Source organism: Limanda limanda, chromosome 5 (genome assembly GCF_963576545.1).
Source record: "Limanda limanda chromosome 5, fLimLim1.1, whole genome shotgun sequence".
Taxonomy (NCBI): domain Eukaryota; kingdom Metazoa; phylum Chordata; class Actinopteri; order Pleuronectiformes; family Pleuronectidae; genus Limanda; species Limanda limanda.
The window spans coordinates 12,774,541-12,795,493 of NC_083640.1; the positions used below are offsets into that span (position 1 = coordinate 12,774,541).

The 20,953-nt window shown below is 41.8% G+C and overlaps 1 protein-coding gene across 1 annotated transcript in view; it reads left to right on the forward strand.

The window, feature by feature from the left end:
- Nucleotides 1-20,953, forward strand: part of LOC133001705 (EGF-like repeat and discoidin I-like domain-containing protein 3) — a 107,437-nt gene that overhangs the window by 58,646 nt on the left and 27,838 nt on the right. The window contains exons 4-8 of the mRNA XM_061071357.1: nt 746-859; nt 10,094-10,275; nt 17,378-17,533; nt 18,566-18,710; nt 19,215-19,399. Coding sequence (XP_060927340.1) covers nt 746-859; nt 10,094-10,275; nt 17,378-17,533; nt 18,566-18,710; nt 19,215-19,399 — 782 coding nt within the window. The remainder of the gene's footprint in view (nt 1-745; nt 860-10,093; nt 10,276-17,377; nt 17,534-18,565; nt 18,711-19,214; nt 19,400-20,953) is intronic.

Here is a 20,953-nt window from a genome sequence, read left to right on the forward strand (position 1 = left end):
AATGATTGCATAACTGTTAAATGAAATAAAGGCAAAAAGGGGTTAAAGACTTCTGTCCTGTCTGGAGAGGAAAGGAAGAAAAACTAGTTTTCTCTGCTGAGGAAGTATATAGTCCGACCTCTAAAGCTTCTCTGATATAAGAATAATATTCTTTTTTATATTTCTTCTGCTTTGGCTAAATTCCATGAGAACAGATGCATATTCTGATTGACCGTATATGCTCTGTTTATCTCTATAGTCTAGCCTCTCCCTGTCAGTGAAAATTTATCATATTGACAATTGCTTTTTGCATTTTAGCAATTGTTTTTTAGACCCCAAAACAGGACTGCAACCCCATAATACATTTTATAATAGGTCCCATCAATTTTAATTATAATTCTCACAAACCCATTGTTGATATATTATTACTTTTAACTGGCCAAGCAAACTGCAGAACTGAGTAAGAACAGTATGAATAGGCTCCACTTTGTAAACCACTCAAAAGTATATGATAATTATTTAAAGTACACTGGGTTAATTGTTCTTAACACTTGAGAACTGGGACCTGTATTGTTGCATTAATGGTCTCCTAAGGAGCCATCTGATTTATTAGTTTCAAGAAACCAGTGTCTTTGTGAGCGCTTCGCAGGGAAAATTCAATATGTGCTCTTACAAATGCATTCTAATGAGGATGGGGTCTTTCTAATTGCCTGAGCCTGTTTCAAATAAATGAATGCACCTTTTCTTTTGTTTCTGGCTCTCTCAGATATTAACGAATGCGAGAGGGACCCATGCAGGAACGGGGGCATTTGCACGGATCTGGTTGCCAACTATTCCTGCGAGTGCCCGGGGGAGTACATGGGGAGGAACTGTCAATACAGTAAGTGCTTGTGTTTCTTCTTTTAATGTTTGTCTTTTAACTCTTTTACAGATTCCCACTGATTTCAAACGGTGCACCTGTCGCCGCAGGTAATTGCACAGTGGAGGGACTGAGCCAAGCAAACTGATCGATTACAGACAGTTTGCTGCTAAGTCCTACAAAGAACATCTAACCATGCTTCAGTGGGCCGTGAATTAACCTCTGATTAAAACTTTCCAGTCGGTTATACAAGTTTATTAAGTCTTGAGGACAGTTAGTTGCTTTTGGATGCATTTAATTACATGTTTTATTATAAAAGATTTTCTGTTGCCTATATGCAGAATTCATCTTGACTTGTTAACAGCACTATCCAGATGTTTAAAAAAACTGTACATTAAATCCTGGCTGATTATTGTCAATAAAGGAGTCAGATGGGTAGAAGGATGATAATCAAGTTAAGAGGATGGTAATTTGCATGTTCACAGTGTAAGAGACGCCACATGCTCACTTTGTTCCGTTCCAGGTAAAAATATGTTTTAGATAGAGAATGAAAGTAGAAATCTACAACATTTTATAAAGAGTCTTTCCAAACTCGAACAGGGAGAAAATATGCTGAGCCTGGCAGGTAATCGGTTTTCTGTATCCAAACCCGACCAGAATCCAATGTTTTCTCTGATAACAGAGAGATGTATCATCAAAAAATTAAGTAGATAGCCCAGCCAACATAACCAAACCTGAACAAAAACGAAATATCCTTTTATAATCTATGTCTGAACCTTGCAGACTCAAATTTGACAAAGAAGAAAAGATTGAAAAGGTTTGTTTTATTATCACTTCAGGGTTTTCTCTACTGAATTGGGAAGAATCTTCACCATTTATGCAATGATCCTTTCTTTATTGAATCGGAAAAAACATAGTGAATAAAAGATATTCAGGATTATAATAGTTTATTGTTTGTTTGAAATGCTTTGTGAATCAAGTGCATATTAACTTGAAATCCTCCACTGAGATCTGTCATCACCAAAAAGACAGAATTACTCAGATTCTTTTAACCTGATCTTTAAACACAAATATGAGATCTGGGCAATATAACATATACAAAAGTATGCACCGTCTATTTTTTCAAACATCATCCATATAATTTTAAAAAAATCATTTATTCTATTTATATTTGTGTAGTAAGAAAAACTAACTTGAAAAAGTCTTTGAATTCTGCATGTTCACAAGACATCACAATAAATCCTGAAGCACAATGATGAAAAAAACTAAATCTACATATTTGGATGCTGAGAAGTCACTTTGTGTAGACAAGCCGTCATTTCGTTTTCGCCCTGTGGCTTTATGGAAACAGAGAAGAGAGAGAGCTTCTGTCTTCTCAGAATTGGCTTTCTTTCTCCACGATGCTCGAGAGCTCTGCGGGGCTTCATTTGTTTATTATGCTTTTGTGGGGATTTTGTCTGCTCAGTTGAGGACCCTTTTAAGATTAATGTATCAGTGGAGTTGGAGCTCTGAGCCACCCCTGCACTGGTACTCGCAAATGAATGAATCATGTCTTCTATCTCAGGTACAGCACAGTTGCTCTGCCACAGACTAAACCTCTACATGGAGGAATTTTGAAACACGCGTCTGCACTGGGGCAAGAGGTAGTGGGTCGTTTCTTTTAAAAACTGAATGATACAATGCAGAGGGATATTGGTAAAGAGCCGAGTCAGAGAGTAAAGCTTGGTTGATTGGGTAGGTGAGTGAGAAGAACACTCTCCTATAGAGCCTTCTGTGCAAAGTGGCTGGGCTAGTTTCAGATGCACTGGTCTTTTTTCCAGTGGTCCGGCATCCATGTTGTTGTTTGTTTGTTGGTGAATGCAATGCGCCGATCTCAGCACCCATGGGTGTGTTGGCTTTAAAATATGATGTGGTCTGACGCATTGCTGGTGCATTGCTATATTGATGCAGTGGAAATTGACTGCACGATTAACCAACAACAAAAACGTGGTATCAAGTCAGTTGGACGGAATGTATCATCATTATAGTAATAGGCAGAAGGCAGATACGTGTGAAGTGCATCAACACTCACAGATGATCTATTTTTTCCCGAAGTGAAACCATCTTCTCTGCAGAGAAGTGTTCACTCTTCCAACCTGGAAAATCATCTTTATAGTATCAATATCCCGAGGTGTACGTGCACCTGGCATTTGAAGGGAATGGGAAATTGCCTCACTGCACATAACACCCATGATTAAGTAAATACAAAGCCTTTGGGATCATACATCTGGCACATCTGAATCATCTGGAAATGCACGTGCGTCATACGCCTACATGTTATCACCCTATAACAGTTCCTGATTCAACTAAGCTCTTTTATTCCTTTAAAAATGTTCATATCCACTTTTCTCATTTAATGTAATATTTGTACAGTATATAATGCAACCATTAAGTAAGCTTGTTATTTTCAAAGTTACACTGCAGTCTAAATGCCAAATTAATTATTTGATTTGGTGTTGTACTTGAGCACATTAGATTGAAAAGATGAAAGTGAGATGTAAGTGCTGACTCTTTCCACAGAAGATGAAACTGTAGTCTTTTTACATACGTATTCCCCCGGGTTGAAAATGGCCAAAAGTCCTCCACTGCTCACCAAATGTAGAAGTTAAACACCCGAAACTGCCAGGCTGGAGCTGCTTCAACCTTTTGTTTGTTTGTTTGTTTGTTTCATTTGAAATCAAGTGCACTGGGCTAGAACCAAACTCACCACAGATCGAATACTTTCAGACTGAACTGTATGTTTTCTGACAAGGCTGCAAGAAACTGGGGCATTTCATTACAAGGGACAATGACAGACATTTTTTTATTCTATTGGGAACCTTTATTTTATTTCTTTCAATTGATAAAATTCAACTATTTGATAGAAATAGACATTTATTTAAAAATGAATGTGTTCTGTAGATCTGTTTGGTCTGTACAACTGAACACATTGAATATCTTCCCGTCTTCATGCTCAGCTGATAGCGAGAGCTGCTGGCTTTGTCCACTAGAGCATAGTTCTGCTCCCCCACAATTAATGTTAGTGCTGGAAAATCCTGCATTGTGCTTAACAACGGCAGACCACAGGCTGACCAATAAGAGAAGACATCACGGTTACTCTTGCTTACCGTAAATGACAAATCTGATATAAGTTTTACGGCTGCGGTTCATCAGGATTAGAAGTATGGGCTACCAGGGCTTTTTTTCCTTTTTCTGTAAGCTTCTACTTTAGCTGGCTGAAAGCTTTATAATTTCAAACTTATCTTCTTTATTTGAGTCTTTTGGATTCTTCTCCAGGGCTCCTTGTGATGCGTAATCTGATCATAACAGTAGTGGAATGTCCCTTTAAAATCTAAAGACTTTCCCCATTTAAATTCATCATTTGTAGAAAATGCCGCAGTGTTATCATAAGAAGCAGTCTGGTCCTCTGTGAATATTACGTGGACAGAAAAATGGTAGAATGCCTGGAATGCACTTCTATGCAAGAACTCATCATCTCCTCTGACTTGTTCCTTCAGCCCACACAGCCAGTGCGTTAGTGCACGACTCTCCCACACACACATATCCACTGTTGCAGATTAAGCTGCTGTACATTTACTAGAAGTACTGTAGCATTCCTGGAATCAGCGTGAGGCTATTGTGCGAAAGCAGTCAGGAGGTTAAGTCCATTACCTGCCTTTTCAGTTCTGATCCTTTTCTACTGAGGTAATTACACTGTCTTCAATATTGATTCCCATGATCCAACAGAAAGGGAGAAGTGGGAGGAAAGATCATATGTATCGCTCGACTTCAAACACACCCCACACTTGACCGAACACCCCCCCGTCCATTTATGGGAAAAAATGTAAAACAGGCTGACCTCTTCAAATGCCTTGAACTCAATGTTGACAATAAACTCAGCTTTGGTCAACACTTTACTTCCATTTATTAACAATCACAGCAAATTCTCCATATTATCCTTGGACTCAGAGCACAGTCCTTTGCCACCCACCTCCTGTTGCTACTTTACAACAGCACAGTCCAACCCATCCTGCTGTACTGCTCAACCTGCATCACACACACTGCTTCTCAAATCATCGGCCTTCCCACGACCAAAATCACGACTTCACATTACTGCCATCGGGACGACGGTGCAGAAAACTTAAATGGAGAATGAACTGATAGGAGCTTTGTTCTCGCAGCACTTAATAAATCACCACCATGAATTGTGACTTGTCTGTACATGTTTTGTGTTTCATGTGATGTTCGGTAAGTTGCCTCTGCTGAAATGTGTCCTTTTGTGTTGATTGTACTGAAATGACTGTGAAAACAAATTCCCCCCAGGGGACAATTAAGTCTGAAGTCAACATGAATACGAGGAAAATACACAGGGAAGCATAAATTATATTGAGAACAAGTTGCCTCAGTCTTTCTGTTGAACCTCATTTATGATTGTTACCGCTGAAATCGTTCATTCACATTCTCAGACACTGATGCGGGTTAAACAGTCGTTTAAGGATCCAATATTGAGGAAAACATGGTGGCTGTCCAGAGCCTCATTTTCTTAAAGCATCTTAAAGGAAACATGATTGTTCACACATTTGCCTTGAGCAGAAACTAAACTGATTTAAGAAGTCCAGGTTTGCCTCACACCATCCATCCATCCATTGTCTTCGGCCTATCCGTGCCAGGTTGTAGAGGTAGCCTGTCAAGTAGGATGTCCCTATTCCCAGCCACACTTTCCAGTTCTTCTGGGGGGATCCCAAGTCTTTTCCAAGGCCAGATGGGATATGTAACCAAGAGTTCTGGGTCCATCCCCAGTGTATCCTCACGGTTGGGCATGCCTGATGAACCTCCAACAGAAGGCGCCCAGGAGGCTTCATGACTAGATGCCCAAACCATCTAAACTGTCCCCTTTCGATGTGAAGGAGCATACGTTCTACATCGAGCTCCCTGTATATTACTGGACCTCTTGCCCTATCTCAAAAGCTGAGCCACTCGACGGAGAAACTAATTGCAACCCTTTTATTCAAGATCTTGTTCTTTCCGTTATTACCCAGAGCTTTTGACCAAATGTAAGGGTTAAAACGTAGAGCAACCGGTAAGTCCATATCTTTGCATTGTGGCTCAGCCCCCTCTTTAACACAATGATCTGTTACAATGCCTGCATTACTACTGACGCTGCACAGCCCCACCTGGCCACCTTGTGTATCCTCTTCCCTTCACTCGTAAACAAGACCTGAGATACTTAAGCTCCTTCACTTTTTGGCAGCAACTCCCCCCTGACCCAGAGAGAGCAATCCACCTTAAGATTGCTTCCACATTTACTGAAGCCATCTGGGTTGGACTCCTTTGAAGCCAGAGCACTTGCATGCCACAAGATGCAATGCTTTGACAAGTGGCAGCTATGAGGTGTTGATAGCAGTCTTGGCCGTAGCAAAAGTCTTTACTAATCAGTTATTTAGAACACAACTGTAATAAGATAATTCAGCACCCTTGGCTTGTCCTTAAAGAACCCAGTTTGAGTTGGATGTTGTTATTTTAAGCACATGGTTGCCCTAGTTATTAATTTCCATGGCTGTAGACCCCCACAGAGCATGACAACACACAATGGCCGTATGTGAGTATATGTCCGTTTTATTTGATCCTACTGGAGTAATTTTTTTTATTCAAATATCAATGTGCAAACCACCTTCACATGTGCTGAAACAGTCAGAAACCTACATATTATGTAAGCCAGTGCGTTTAATTCAGTCCATTAGTCACCTGTGGAACCTCTGCGGTATGGCTGACATCTGTTTCGTGTCTTTATTATTCTTTTCCTCATCCCTTCTTTCGTCTGCATGCTCATTAGGATTGGTTTGCCGGCATACATTTCAGTGGGACTCTAATTTGTTTAGGCTGTAGGTAGGGCTTGTGGGAGATGGATTTAGCTGTCACATCATCGTAGTGCTGGTGTTAGTGATGTGTGCTGTCGCAGGGCTGATGTATGCTCAGGGGCCAGCAGGCCAAGGCCCGAGGGCTGGCTGCCTCTGCCGCTCTGACGGACGACTGGCAGGCAGCTCGTTAAAAGTGGTCCATCATTGCCACAAGGTGAGAAGGACCACAGCTTTGCAACAGTGTCTTGCCACAACATCCACAGAGAATATCTGACAAGGGGGCCGCCCAGGAAGTAGAACATCTAGACAAATGTGCCGATGCAACATTACACCACAAGCATAACGTCAGGTCGTAATAAGAAAACCATTTCACTTTCAGGAATTAATTAAGGGGGATTCCGTTGGTCCATGATACGGTTGCAGTCATATCCCAGTGACTATTCAAAGTAAATCTGCTCATTACCGGTAGTGGGAAAAGAAGATGCAACCAATCCAAAGATCTCACCTGATGGAAGCGATCGCGTCTTTCTTTTTTCTCCCCGTCTCCCCGTCAGAATCTGCAACTTGCAGCCACTAAAACACACAAACATCCATCGTCTTTGAATTACAAGGATTAGGCTCCAGTGCAAAAATGCTAAATGCAGCGAGGGTCACTGCAAAATCCAACACATGTCATTTTAGAAAGTTCTAATTTCACACTCCAAGCCTTTTGGTTTGAACTAGTTTAACCACGTCCCAAGATAAAGAGCTGTTTATCCCCAAGCTTCTTCTAAGCTTCAGCAGTCGGCCACCGCAGCCACCTACACCATCCTCTCATCAGTCTGGGAGCGGTGAGTCACACACAAGGAAAAACCAGTGAAGCGAGAGTGATTTAACATAGTGGAATAAACAAACACATCTCTGTCAGTGTACACACACATAGACACACACGCTGTACACTCGTTGCTCTTTTCTCGGTTGTTCCCTCTGGACTGTCCTCAGACATTACTCACTGTCTCCCCGGCTCCCTGTTGACTAGAGCCCCACTGTGTTACCAGCTGGATAGGTCGTGCAGGGGTTGTTGTTATTGTTCCCTTCTTCTCTTACTCTTGGCTTCTCTCTTGTGTGGTGAAAGTCAGCTCCCAGCTCTCAGCGGTGCCAGGTCCGTTGTGTGCTGATGCCTCGTGTGTCTGCTTGCGTCAGGGCTTTTGCCTAAATGGTAAAGATGCCATCACAGACCTCTGATGACCAGTGCTCCAGGCGTCCCCTGAAGGCTGGTTTACAGGGCCACTTGCAGTTCACCCTGCATGACTGAGCAGCGCCCGTGGCTGAACTCTTCACTTGATCATGTCCTCATTCTTTTGGCCACTTCCACGTTGCCTCAGCTTTTCCTCATATTGCGACTTTTAAGGCTGTCGCATGCAGCTGTTCCATCATAACGTAACCAGACATACACTAATAGGGGGGAAATCAAATGGGCTGATACAATTTTAATCACATCCACAGCTGATCATCAAAAAGCGGTGCTATAAATGTAATGTGTCCTCTTTTTATTTGAAATAATCACCAATGGCTGTTTACCACTGTTGCACAATAACAAAAGCAGCAGGTTATAAATGCAATTGTATTGTACGTTCAAGGGTTATATTCAACATCATTATTTTACAGACGGAGAATTTGCTTTGGGTGGTTTCCTTGTGTAACACAAGTTGTCATGACATTTAAGAGGACATAAAAAACACCCAGTAAACATTCAGTATGGAGTGTTTTTGTCTTCACATTTTGCAATGCTGCCAGTTTTTCCTTATACGGTGAAATAGGTTATATAGATGAGAACGTGGAGGCTCCAGAATTATACCGTTTTCTTCGCAATAATGTGAAATCAGAAAAACAATCGAAAAGAAAAAGCGTTGCCTGCTTTTATGTCATATACGCTTGACTTGTGGCTAACTGAAACTGTCAGAGCTAATTCAGCACATCTTCAGCACAGCTGTGATGCTGTTCAGGTTTAAGAGACACTGAGGGCTATCGAACAAATGTAATGATTTGAGGCTCTGTGCATCCTGAGCAGAATTCAAACCCTCACCCCTCACGTCCTACGAAACAAGGTTTGAATGATATCTTATTGAGAGACAAATTCATTTGCATTTGCACACCTGTGAAATCCAATTTGTTCAGGCTGAAGGATTCTGAGGATCTGAAGTCAATTCCTCTGATTCATTTTGGATGGAAAAGTCCCTCAGTTGTTTTGAACGACTGAAACAGCAGCAGTTGAACTGTGTAGGTTGTTTTCTTGGCACCGCGGAGTCCTCAGTGATGCTGCCTTTCCTCCAGCTGAATTAGTTTATAATTATGGAGGCAAAGTATACAATTTGCATGCATTTCACATCCTAACTGAATCTGTCCTGTTGGCGGCTAAATCTCACAAAATCTCATATGTTTTGAAAGAAAAGCCACCTCTTTTGTGTGTCAACAAGCAAATCTCATTTAGGGAGCTATGGCAACTCTTTTTGACTTTGAATTTTCCGCAGTGAAATTGTATATTGTGGCATGTGCTGTATTTATCTCACACACCATATGGATGCATCCCTGATTCCCTTCTGTTTCTGTGTTTTATTTATCATGCGTTCACTATTATTATTTGATTTCCCACTAGACTTAAAAAACAAAGACATACTTGTTTTGCCGAGTAATAAATTCGCACCTGGATGAACATTGCCAGAATCCCTTTCACCACAGGTATGTCTATTAAACAGCTCTTGATATGCATGGTCATACCAATTAGGATTAAGGGCACAAGCTTTTAAGAAGAAGGACAACATTTCTCAGTCGATGGCATGGTGCCCCACTTTAATGCTGCAGCATGTACAATATTTAAAGCTTGTTGACTTTGAGGATGATGCTGTCCAGAGGTCGCCTCAGCACCTTTGCAGGAGCCCTGAGGGCTGTGTAACTGATGGAGCTGCAGACTCTCGCTCCCTCGGCAGCATGAATGCAGAGCGGGCTCACAAGGATTTTGCCATAATAGAAACGTTAGGAGTTTACTTGTGATGAATCAAAGCAGCAAACATTGCAAGACAGGGAAGATTCGATGATGACTCCTATGATGAAAAGGTTTCCACTGAATCAGAAAAGGGTTATAGCTCTAATGTTTGTCTGGTTTTAGAACAGGTGATGGAGAAGGGGGGGGCAGAGACAAACAAGGATTTTGACTCTGATGGGGAGAAACTGAAGAAAAAAACAACACAAGATGTGTAGAACAGAAAGACTTCACAAAACGTGGTCTCTGTGGCATTTTTGAAAATCTGTATGCATTCCATAGACTTAGTCGAACACATGTCTGAGTGCTGGCACTATGTGAAGGATCATCTGACGCCTGTCTCTCCCTCTCTTCACTCAGAATGCTCTGGACCACTGGGCATGGAGGGCGGGATCATCTCCAACCAGCAGATAACAGCCTCCTCTACTCACCGCGCGCTCTTCGGCTTGCAGAAGTGGTACCCGTACTTCGCACGCCTCAACAAGAAGGGCCTGGTCAATGCCTGGACCGCCGCCGAGAACGACAGGTGGCCGTGGATCCAGGTAAAGCACAGACACAGGACCGGTGACACGCAGAGCTGAGCACGGGCTAGATACAAGGCGCCATCTAAATTATAGATTAGTCTCCTGTTTGTTGTGGCTTTAAATAGTTTTGTTTGACTTATATCTATCAAACTTATATTAGGTTCTCTTCACTGACTTATAGCTGTTGTGGGTATAAACTACACAATATTTCAAGGTTTGAATTAATTGCACAAACTGTAAAATGAGTGGCTCGTTTAACGGTAATAAAAAGCGTGAGCTGGGGGTAGAACAGATGCAGAGGTAGTCAAGTGTGAGACACAGTGTTTATGTGTCCTCTCCTGTTTTCACGTTTAATCATGACATGCCCACAGCCGTATACCTGCATTACCATGTACCCTGTGCTATGTGTCATATGTTGAGTTTTGCAATAGAAGTTCCCTAGAAACAAAACTGCGGCGCATTGTTGTAATTATTCAGTGGAGTCTCGAGTCTTATGTAAATTCTGTTGTGCAGATCACTGTGGTGTCAAGAGATTTGCTTTATACATTTATGCAGCATTCAGCAGTTATATTAAAAGTAATAGCTGTGTTTTAATAATAAAAAACACATATTGCATTCAGGCTAAATATCCAGTGCCTCTGGTAATTTGTAAAATCATAAAAATAACAATATAATAGAGAAAAATAATAACAATAACCTTTTAGAGAAAATCCAAGTTATGAAGAGACTCACTAGGCAGCATCATTAAACAAGTTATAAAATCATTATATTTAAGAAGAGAATACATAAAAGCATTAACGGCATGAAACCAATTTAATGAAAACAGATACAAAATAACAGTGTTGGAATATATTGTATAATATTTTCTTTTTAAAAAAGGGAAGATTATAACTCACTTCAGGGATAGTTTGCTGATAAAAAATATTTAAGAAACGATTGAGAGGAATTACGGAATCAGGTAATCTGATTTTCTTGCAGCAGATCGTTCCAGAGCCTCAGGACCAGTTTAGTTTTCAGCCGGGTTTCTGGAGCAGATAAAATACGTCTGTCATGGCATCGCAAAGTGTGAACCAGCACACAGGATACTAAAAGGTTAGGAGAGAGAGAGAGAGAGAAGGAATAAAGAACCTGAAAAGTGAACAGTAAGACCTTAAAATCAACTCTAAAACATACCGGGAGCCCAAATCAGCAGTGATACGATCATGTCTCACGGTTCAGCTTAAAAAGCCTCTGGCAGCAAAGTTCTTTAGAGTTCAATATCCTGCTAGAAAAGGAAATCCTAAATTATTTCTTCAGTCACATCCCACGCTTCCGTCCTCGCCAATCCTGCCCTGCCAAGATCCCAGTGCTCTTATTTCTGGGCCTCTTAATCCTGAGTATTCATTTCCCATGTGTAGTATTACAGGATTTCAACCCCAGGTCTCATTGCATTTGGCAATGATTTAAATGATAATGTTCAAGCTCCTGCACCCCCCCCCCCCTTCACCTGAAATGATCTGGCTGTAGCGTATGAACGCAGACGTTAGCAAAACCAATTTTCTGGATTTATGTAGATCAAATAGTCTGGCGTCAAGACCCAGCACTGAAACGTGTTAGATAAATTAACCCCGGTTCTCACCCAGGCTCAGTTCAGTCCCACATGATTCACAGTATCCAAGATGAAACAGCATGTTTATAAATAATCGTTACAGTATATATTATTTAGCTAGTTGATTAAGTATGATGTAAAAAATGTTTTCAGGCTTTTGTTACATTTGTCATACTCAGCAATCACGTCTTTGACGACAGAAGAGCTGACAACCACCTTTGAGGCGAGCTGCTGCCAGACACATGATGCACAGTGAACCGTAAACAAAATATAATAGAAAAACATACAACAGCGTGACACCGTGGTGGAGAAAGTGAAGCTGTACGTCACAACAAGAGAATAGTAAGACGGGGCACAAAATGGATTTGTAAAAATGTGAAGAAAAAAATAAAGAATAAAAGGAGAGAGTCGGCGTGAGTGAAAAGGAAGGAGCCTGGCGCACGGAGAGGGCGAGGAGAACAGAACATAAAACATTGTTTGACTTTAATGATGCCACGCGGGATGTTGCACAGGATGCTGCCGGCATTGTGTGTTTCTACACAGGGCCTGGATAATTGGGACGTGAGTACAGAGGTGTACAGTCATGTCAGTGTTTTGGGATTATGCTGAGGAGTCGGTGATGGGCTTTTGTTGTGCGGAGTGATGTGGCGTGACTGTGTTTGCACGTCTGTCAAGTGAAACGGGTTCCTCTGACAGGTGACAGCCCTATCAGGGTAGGGATGGGGTTTGCGGGGCTATTTTTACGGTACCGTGTGTGACTCTGGATGTCTCCGTCAGTCTCGGCTCGCTCTCTTCCCCCTGAACTTCAACATATGCATCAAACGTAGCGCAACATGCTTTGAATAAAACATCACACAGTCGCAGACAAAGCACACAAAGACTGTAAATGCGTTTCTTTGTCGGTACTTGTGCTTGTGAATCGTGCGTGTGCGCGAGCTCGTCCGTCCCCCCCCCCCCCCCCCCTGCTTTTCACACATATATGTTCTCTGTGACAATATCAGTTTTCCACAGCCTCGCCACAACTAGCTCACACATTAAATTGCATTTGAACACTCGAGGGAAATATGCTGCTGGTCCGACCAATATCAGTGAGACATAGCTCCAGCCAGCCGGTGTGTGGAAGCATGAACAAAATCCCAATCGCTTGTGAAGGCTAAACGGGTCTTTGCATACAGCGATTTAATGTAAGCTAAACAGTTAACATGTTAACCATGTTCAGATGCAGGTGTCCCATCTGTGTGTCACATTTGCTGGCATGTGCCACATACATGTATCATACATGATGTATGTATATATAAATCTGCGTCTGTCTCTGGAGCGTTTCCCTTTTCAATTAACATTCTGCAGTCTGGTCTGTGGTTGAGATGTGAGTCGGACGAATGCTTTTCAACCAAACCTTTTGATTGTAATACAAATATATTTGTGAAACGTTTTTTGGACCTAATGCTGTTAGATTTTCCAACCAAAGGTTATTCTTTGAGTACCATATCAGTATCCCACATCACCATGGTGACCCTCCCAGGCTGAACAGCTTCAAATCACTGACAGTGGTGGGCCAGCTTATTTCTGGTCCTCTCACAGCGTGTCAGTGGTGTTTGGATCTGGGCTTTTTGTTTATATTGTGTTGAATAACATAAAACTCAGGGTAGTACTCCTATGAATCCAAAGAAATGATTACATGCTTGCGTATCCGGGCTGTTATCTACAAGAAATTTAGGTTGAGGGAACACTTTTAAGGTACAGAGCGAAGAGTTTTTCCCGCTTACACACTAGAAATCAAGAAGAAACAAAAAAAAGATGTAATTTACATATGTGCCTCCAGCGCTTCCCACAGAGTTCATTCAATCTATGTCAGTGGAAACAAACATTGTTCACAGGCTCAGCAGATTCCGGGTGACAGGTAGACTAAAGAGTGAAAGACAGAGAGAGAGAGAGAGAGAGAGAGAGAGAGAGAGAGAGAGAGAGAGAGAGAGAGAGAGAGAGAGAGAGAGAGAGAGAGAGAGAGAGAGAGAGAGAGAGAGAGAAGATTGTAAAACACTTGCAGGTACAAGCACAAAGCTGCAGCTGAAACTATTAAGTCTGACTGTCCGCATTGATGGCAACAACTTTATGGGTGATAGTGCAAGAGCATGAGTGGGCAAGAAGTGCTGTATTCAGTTATACAATGCAAAACCAGAGGAATGCTCAAAGTCTGTTATAATGAGAAGTGTTAACATTTTCTAATTTATTATGAAACTGTGGTGGGGCATATTGGAATATGGCCGGCCACCACAGTGCAGATAATGACTGTCATACTGTGGCCTTATGTGTACTGAATAAAGAGAGTACAGTGAGAGACATTTTACTGTGAGGGTTTCACACTGAGGACTCAAGGTGCAGAAGAAGAGCACAACATGACGTTTTCAGTGCTTAGGTAGTTTCAAGGATAAACTTCAAAAACAAAATGACTTCTGATTTCTTACTCTACCGAGCTTTAAATCCAAAGCAAAACAATGTTGAATCCAGAATCTTCTGGCCATCTTAATTCAGCCTGTAGCTTTGCTCACATCCTTGTAACGCTTCCTTAACACAATTATTTTTTATTCATGCAAATATTTTAACCATACATGTGATCTCAAAGAACCAATGAGAGATACCATGTTTGTCAGTCTCACATTTTATGCAAAATCCCCAAATATCGGGAAAGCTTCAACAGCATTCATTATAGCAGGCGATAGTCCGTTCCAGGATGTTGCAGACGGTTGCTGAACATTTACTCCGAGCCGTGAATGTTTTTCCGAGAGAAAACAGGGGAAATAGCACCACGCAAACAAGTGGTATTTCCTTTCTGTTGCAAAGGTAGCTCGACAACATAAATGGTTTCATGTAGAATCTCTTTTTTTTGGAGGCTCATGCATTTTTACCCCAGATCATTTCACACAAACAATAATGTATGCATGTAGAAATAGGAAATGGCAAAAGGGTAAGACACTAAAGTTTTCTGGTCGTTTGGTCTTTTTTTGCACAAATCATCCTTCACAAACTTAGAGAGGGCATATGCCTGCTGAGGAAGCACAATGTTTGTTTTTCAGTTTTATTTTGCACTTTGATGCATCAAAGATTATACACAATGCACACAGTGTATACATAGCAGTAGATAGAATAATGCTTATTTAGGGAATGTGTCTGTATCATTGGTAATTTTATGTCCATGTACGAAGATGGGTTCTGCAAAATCTGTGTTTAAACAATCATAGTTTGTAGCCTAAAAAATGCGTTTTGGTGTAACTTGTGATGTCAGGGTAATCTTCATACACCTCTGTGTGCTTTGGAAGCGATTTAAGTTAATTGTCTCTCACGCTGAGACATTTTCCTTCAAACTGACACTTGTTACTCTGCAGACAAAGGTCTGCGTGCAGCATGTTTCCGACGATGCCTCACTCAAACAAATAAATGCATCATTATTAACGCTTAAGTGACAGAGGTGCATTTCTGAGTGGTCATTAAAAATGTGAAGGATCGCCCCAATTACCCAGGCAGTGGCCTTTTAGTGACAGGGCCTCTAATTAGTGCGTGGAGCATCTATCTCCATGGAGAAAACTGAAGAGAGGGAAGAAATGCTGTGGATAAGAAAAAGTGGGTCTGTGCAGCTCTGAGGCTCTAACAAGGATCCTTATGTATAATTAACTTGATACGTTGGTTTGAGTATGGAGAGAATAACGTGCAATTGAGTCTTGTCACTACAAATGGATATTAGAAAAGAAATGCATTTCACAATAGAATAATTATTTATTATTGAAGTAGTTTCTGACAAGGTCGGGGAACAACAGTTATTTTCTTGTTCAGGTCCCGTAAGAGCCAATACTCTAATCTCTAATTTCCCCAGGAGACACAACCTGGTGCTTTTTTCATTAACAGAAAAGGAGAGTTTAACTCAGTGGACTCTGCTTATCCATGGAAGCTTTGGTTCTTAAATATTTTACTTGTAAATTGCCTCATTTCATAGTATTACCACCATTTCTGTACCAGAAAATGAGATCAAGCTGCCAGAATACCGACCTGAATACGATCACATTATCAGTGGAGTTAGACTCCCCCGTTTCTCGTGGATTTTTCGTGTTCTTAAATAGATGCTTGTGTTTGCAATATGTTTTCAGGGTTTCGGTGTGTTGAATGGATGAACTTAAAAATCAAGCAAAGGGAAGAATGCAACCTTGAATCAGACTCGTCCAATTCATGGCAGTTTTTCAAATCCTATTTAAGCCTGTGATTCCTTTTTGAATTCAGCTTTTCCTTTCCAGGTTAGTGGCCGTGTGCATAATACGCACTCAACACTGTATTACTTCCCCTCAGTTCTGCAGCTGGAAAAAAAGAAGACAGCTCTCTTTTTATCCATTGTCAAAGAGCTGGATGAGGCGTACTTCAAGAGTCTTTTTTTTTCCCTGAAAATGAAAGTGCTGGGTGGGAATGTAGTGCCAAAATGATTAATGAATAATTGTCATCACCGATTATTTGCTTCATCTTATTTGTCACAGAAGTAAGTGCTGCTCGCTTTCACGCCGCTCTCCAGGGTGAAATCCTTCTCCTTCAGTACATTAATCTGCTTGGTGAAAAAAAAAATGCAATGGGCACAGGCAGCTGCAGACCTGGACCAAGGTTCAGTTTAAAAGAGTAACTTAATTTGATTTAGTGTTTAGTGTTAATCTAGTGTCTGCAAATATTTTCCATCTTGGCTTGGATTCTTTACCATATTATATTACCGAAAGACAAATATAATAATTCAAGCACTTGCATTGGATTCACCTAACAATTGCTGAGACTTCTGTCAGGCAATTCTTCCAAATATATCTTCTTTTTTTTCAAATTGCAGCAAAGATATTGATTTGAAGATGTTTAACTAGTCACTGACATCATGTCTGCTGGGAGAGGTGCCTGCCCTTTATAGCAGGATCTTTTAGAAGCTATTAACCAGCAAAGTCTATTCATAGACTTCACAGGCATGTAAACACAAAAACATGAATTAAACATTAACATCTCCAATGATTGCAAAATCTCAATCCTGTTAAAAATCTAGTTGCTAATTTGAGAGAGGGAAATATTCGTGGTAATCTACTCATATGTACTTAACAAATACAAAGTGGCCTGTAAGTAACAAGCACTTCAAACACGGGCGTGTCACACATCTGCTGCGCTTAGGTAATAATGATCCTGCTATGTGCCCACTAAGCAGGATCTATCGGAGCATTCATCACTTTCCTCTCACTAAGCTCTTTCTTTTCCTCTTGGCTCTTCAAGCCACTTTACATTGGCACCATATTGACAGTCTGCAGAGGGTTGACAGAACGGATCTGGAGCGTGAGGATTGATTAAACGTTGCATTTGATCACGGACATTCTGAATAAGATGGATGGCCCTGACAGAAAAGATACAAGGGAGTGAATTGTTTCCCATGACTTGCACTCGTGCACAGACAGACACAGATGCTCACATTTCAAGCGTCTGAAAATGGAATTGTAATTTCTTGATTTTGTCTCTTTTGTCGGGGCTCCACAGATAAACCTGCAGAGGAGAATGAGGGTTACGGGCCTAATTACCCAGGGTGCAAAGCGTATCGGAAGCCCGGAGTACATCAAGTCTTACAAAGTCGCCTACAGCGATGACGGGAAGACCTGGAGAACATACAAAGTCAAGGGCAAAGACGAGGATATGGTGAGAGATACACACACACACACACACACACACAAACACAGACTTGCACACCCATTGTCAGCTCTCCGCTCTCCCCCTTAAGCTGTAACACACAGACAAAGACACACACACACACACACACACACACACACACACACACACACACACACACACACACACACACACACACACAGTGACTGGAGACGAGGCAGTCAGTCAAGGGCAGGGTGGAGGACATGATGAGATGGCTTTTTAATTAGCTAGCACACACCGGGCCCATCCTGCTGCCCCTTACCCCCTCCACTTTTATGACTGCTAGATTGAATTTTTATACTATTTGGGGATGAACAGCCACCAAATAGGCCACACGGCGTTCTATCATCCCTGACAGCAAACCCACGGCGCTCTTCCATTTGGCCGGGCTCCGAATGACCCTGACTTTCAAACTTCTCCATACATTTATTGCCTAGGACATGAATGCCTGGACTTGAATATTCTGTGATCTCTGTTTTGTTCCTTGTCTGACTTGTTTTTCAGCATGTCAGTCAAAATTTGCAGGTTGGAGGAGCAGACTGGGACAAATATCTATATAGTGGTGTTTTTTCTTTTTCTTTTTCTTACTACTTTGACTTGTTGCCAGCCAGTGACAGCTCCTATTTCCTCTATCACACAAACACACGGCTCTATCTGTCCTTTGCCTTTTCTTGCTCTCCTCCTTCTCGCTCTGCACCCTACACATGCAGCACATCAGTCCCTACAATCAGAGACTCTCTGTCAGAGTAGCTCAGGCCATTAGGATAAAACTCCAGAAGGTACCACGATATAACTGGAGCACTAATTTAAACCACACCACTGTTCTTATGAATTACAGGCTCAAATGGTGCAAGAAATTGTCTATTTTTCCCTGTAATTCTAGCTCATTGACCTTGAATGACAGCAATTTGTTGAGTGTGGAGTAGACTCTAGAGACTGCGCCAGATAGACTGCCACATTACTGATCCGCTTCACTGTCCTGCCCGCCCCCATCTGCTGTTATTTCATCCCCTGCAACAGATTTTCAGAGGAAATGTTGAAAACAACGCTCCGGCGGCTAACTCCTTCACTCCTCCCATCGAAGCCCAGTATGTGCGCATTTACCCCCAAGTCTGCAGGAGGCACTGTACCTTGCGCATGGAGCTGCTCGGTTGCGAGCTTACAGGTGAGTGAGCCAGGGTTATTTCCACGAACTGTGTACACAAGGTCAACATGTAATAATTGAAGTTAAAAATAAAAGGCAGTATGCCTCTATGCCAAGTTAACCTCAGTATGCCCATTGTTTTTAGGTGTATGTCACTACCATTGTGTATACAAAGATGGATGGCAGTATAGGTTATAAAAGGTCTTCTATATGTTAGTGGATGGGACATGGGTCCAACAAGTTTCAATAGAGTTCAAATAAATCTGTTGTCATACTGATATATGTCCGAGTGCTTATTTGATTCTATAAAAATGGGGTCAAACAAAATAATTGACAACTGAGAATAACTTGCTAGTAGTCGAGTGAGCGCATTGGCGGCACCAGGCTACAGAAACTTCATCCCCCGATTGCTACTGTTTTGGGTTAGTTTCTGGATATCGGGAGCATATGGGGATACATCGTCTATCTTCTTACACAATCCATGATCCATATGTGTAAAGAAAATCTTGTTTTTATTGTTGCTAGGCTGTTCTGAGCCACTTGGAATGAAGTCTGGCCACGTCCAGGACTACCAGGTCACGGCCTCCAGCATCTTCAGGACGCTTAACATGGACATGTTCACTTGGGAGCCTGGCAAGGCTCGTTTGGACAAACAGGGCAAGGTCAATGCTTGGACAGCTGGACGCAGTGACCAGTCTCAGTGGCTACAGGTAAGATGTGATCTGCGCTACATCAGTTATCCATTGTGGCTCCTGTACAAATACGCAGTGGAAAGAACAACAGGCAGCCATGTTCTTGCAGATGATGCTGACTTTCACTCAAAGGATCAGCTCGTTCTTCCCTGGCAAAGTAATTGACAGTGTGGTTATACATGCCAATGGATTCAATTATATTTCACAGCATCATCTTCATTGATGAGCTGTGAATGAAATGACAACTTAAAGTCCTAAATCTAATAGCTTGCTCTCAGTATCATTCTTGGAATCAGTCAGTAATAGGTAGTCATCTTTTGTTAGTTTTCCATGCCAGTCTTTTTGAATTCAACACCCACGCTGTCTCTGTTGGCAGACTGTGCCCCCGTTATGTTTGGCTGCAGCCCAGGCTTTCTATCTCTATGAAACCAGCCAATCCATTTGTTTTCATTACAGTAACTGATGGCTGAAAATGTATCCTGAAAGGGACAAGACGTGTCCTCAGTGAACATTTACACCCCAGTCTTTCTGCTTCACAATATGTCAGATTAATAGAGGTTTAAGATACATATCAATCAGACTCAGTCTTATATGTCATCATATATGGCATTGGCCTCATATATTGGATTCCTTATTTTTCTACGACAAAAGGCAGTAATGGTCTTTGCTGTGAAAAACTGTGTCTCACTGTAAATCTGATAGCAGGGAAGAGATTGTGATGTGGATCATCTTCTCGGGGTATTAAAGACCGGAGTGATCTCTTTGGTTTCTCGGCCTCTCTCCTGTACTTGTGTTCCACACACATCTCTTCCCCTAGCAGTGACACCGGTAGCGATCTGTAGTCAGACCGACGTGTCTGGCTGTTATTAGATTGTCCGGGTCTTGAGTCAGATATTTCTTTTATTACGCTGAAAGCTTTTTGCCGAGGGTAAGGTTATGCAGGGCCGTGTGTCGGAGGAGACAGATACTTAGCCAGGCCCCATCCCGGCCAGGAAGCTCAGCTGAGCAAAATTGATTGCTGTGGGTAAAGGAAAACTTGAGGTCTCATATTACATGCTGTGCCAACAGGAAAGGGGAAGATGCTATACACTCGCAGTGAGACAATCAATGGCTTCCACTGCCGAGGTCCATTTCTGTGCACAGAGGCATATCAGATATCTGGCTTTTGAGAAGCAGCAGTTATGTATTGTAAAGTGCTCTTTCACATTCATGTTCATACAGCTGTTCCCTCCAGGCTGGCGACAGCTGTGGTCGGAGGCTTTATATTTCCAGGTTGTCTGTTGGTACATCCGATTCTAAACGGTTAATGGTCTGTATTTTTATCAAGCTTTTCTTCACACACACTTTCATACAGTGCAGCCGTCAATGGCAATTTGGGGTTCTTGTCCAAGGAATCAAATCGGCTGGTTAGTGGACAGCCCGCTCTACCTCCTCAGCCACAGCCCATATGAATGCAACATCTTACTAACTATGACTAGTTAATGGCAAACTTCACTATGACATCATAATGTTTAACAAAAACACTTATCTGGCCATCATTTAACAGAAAGCCTCAGGAACAGAGATGACGTT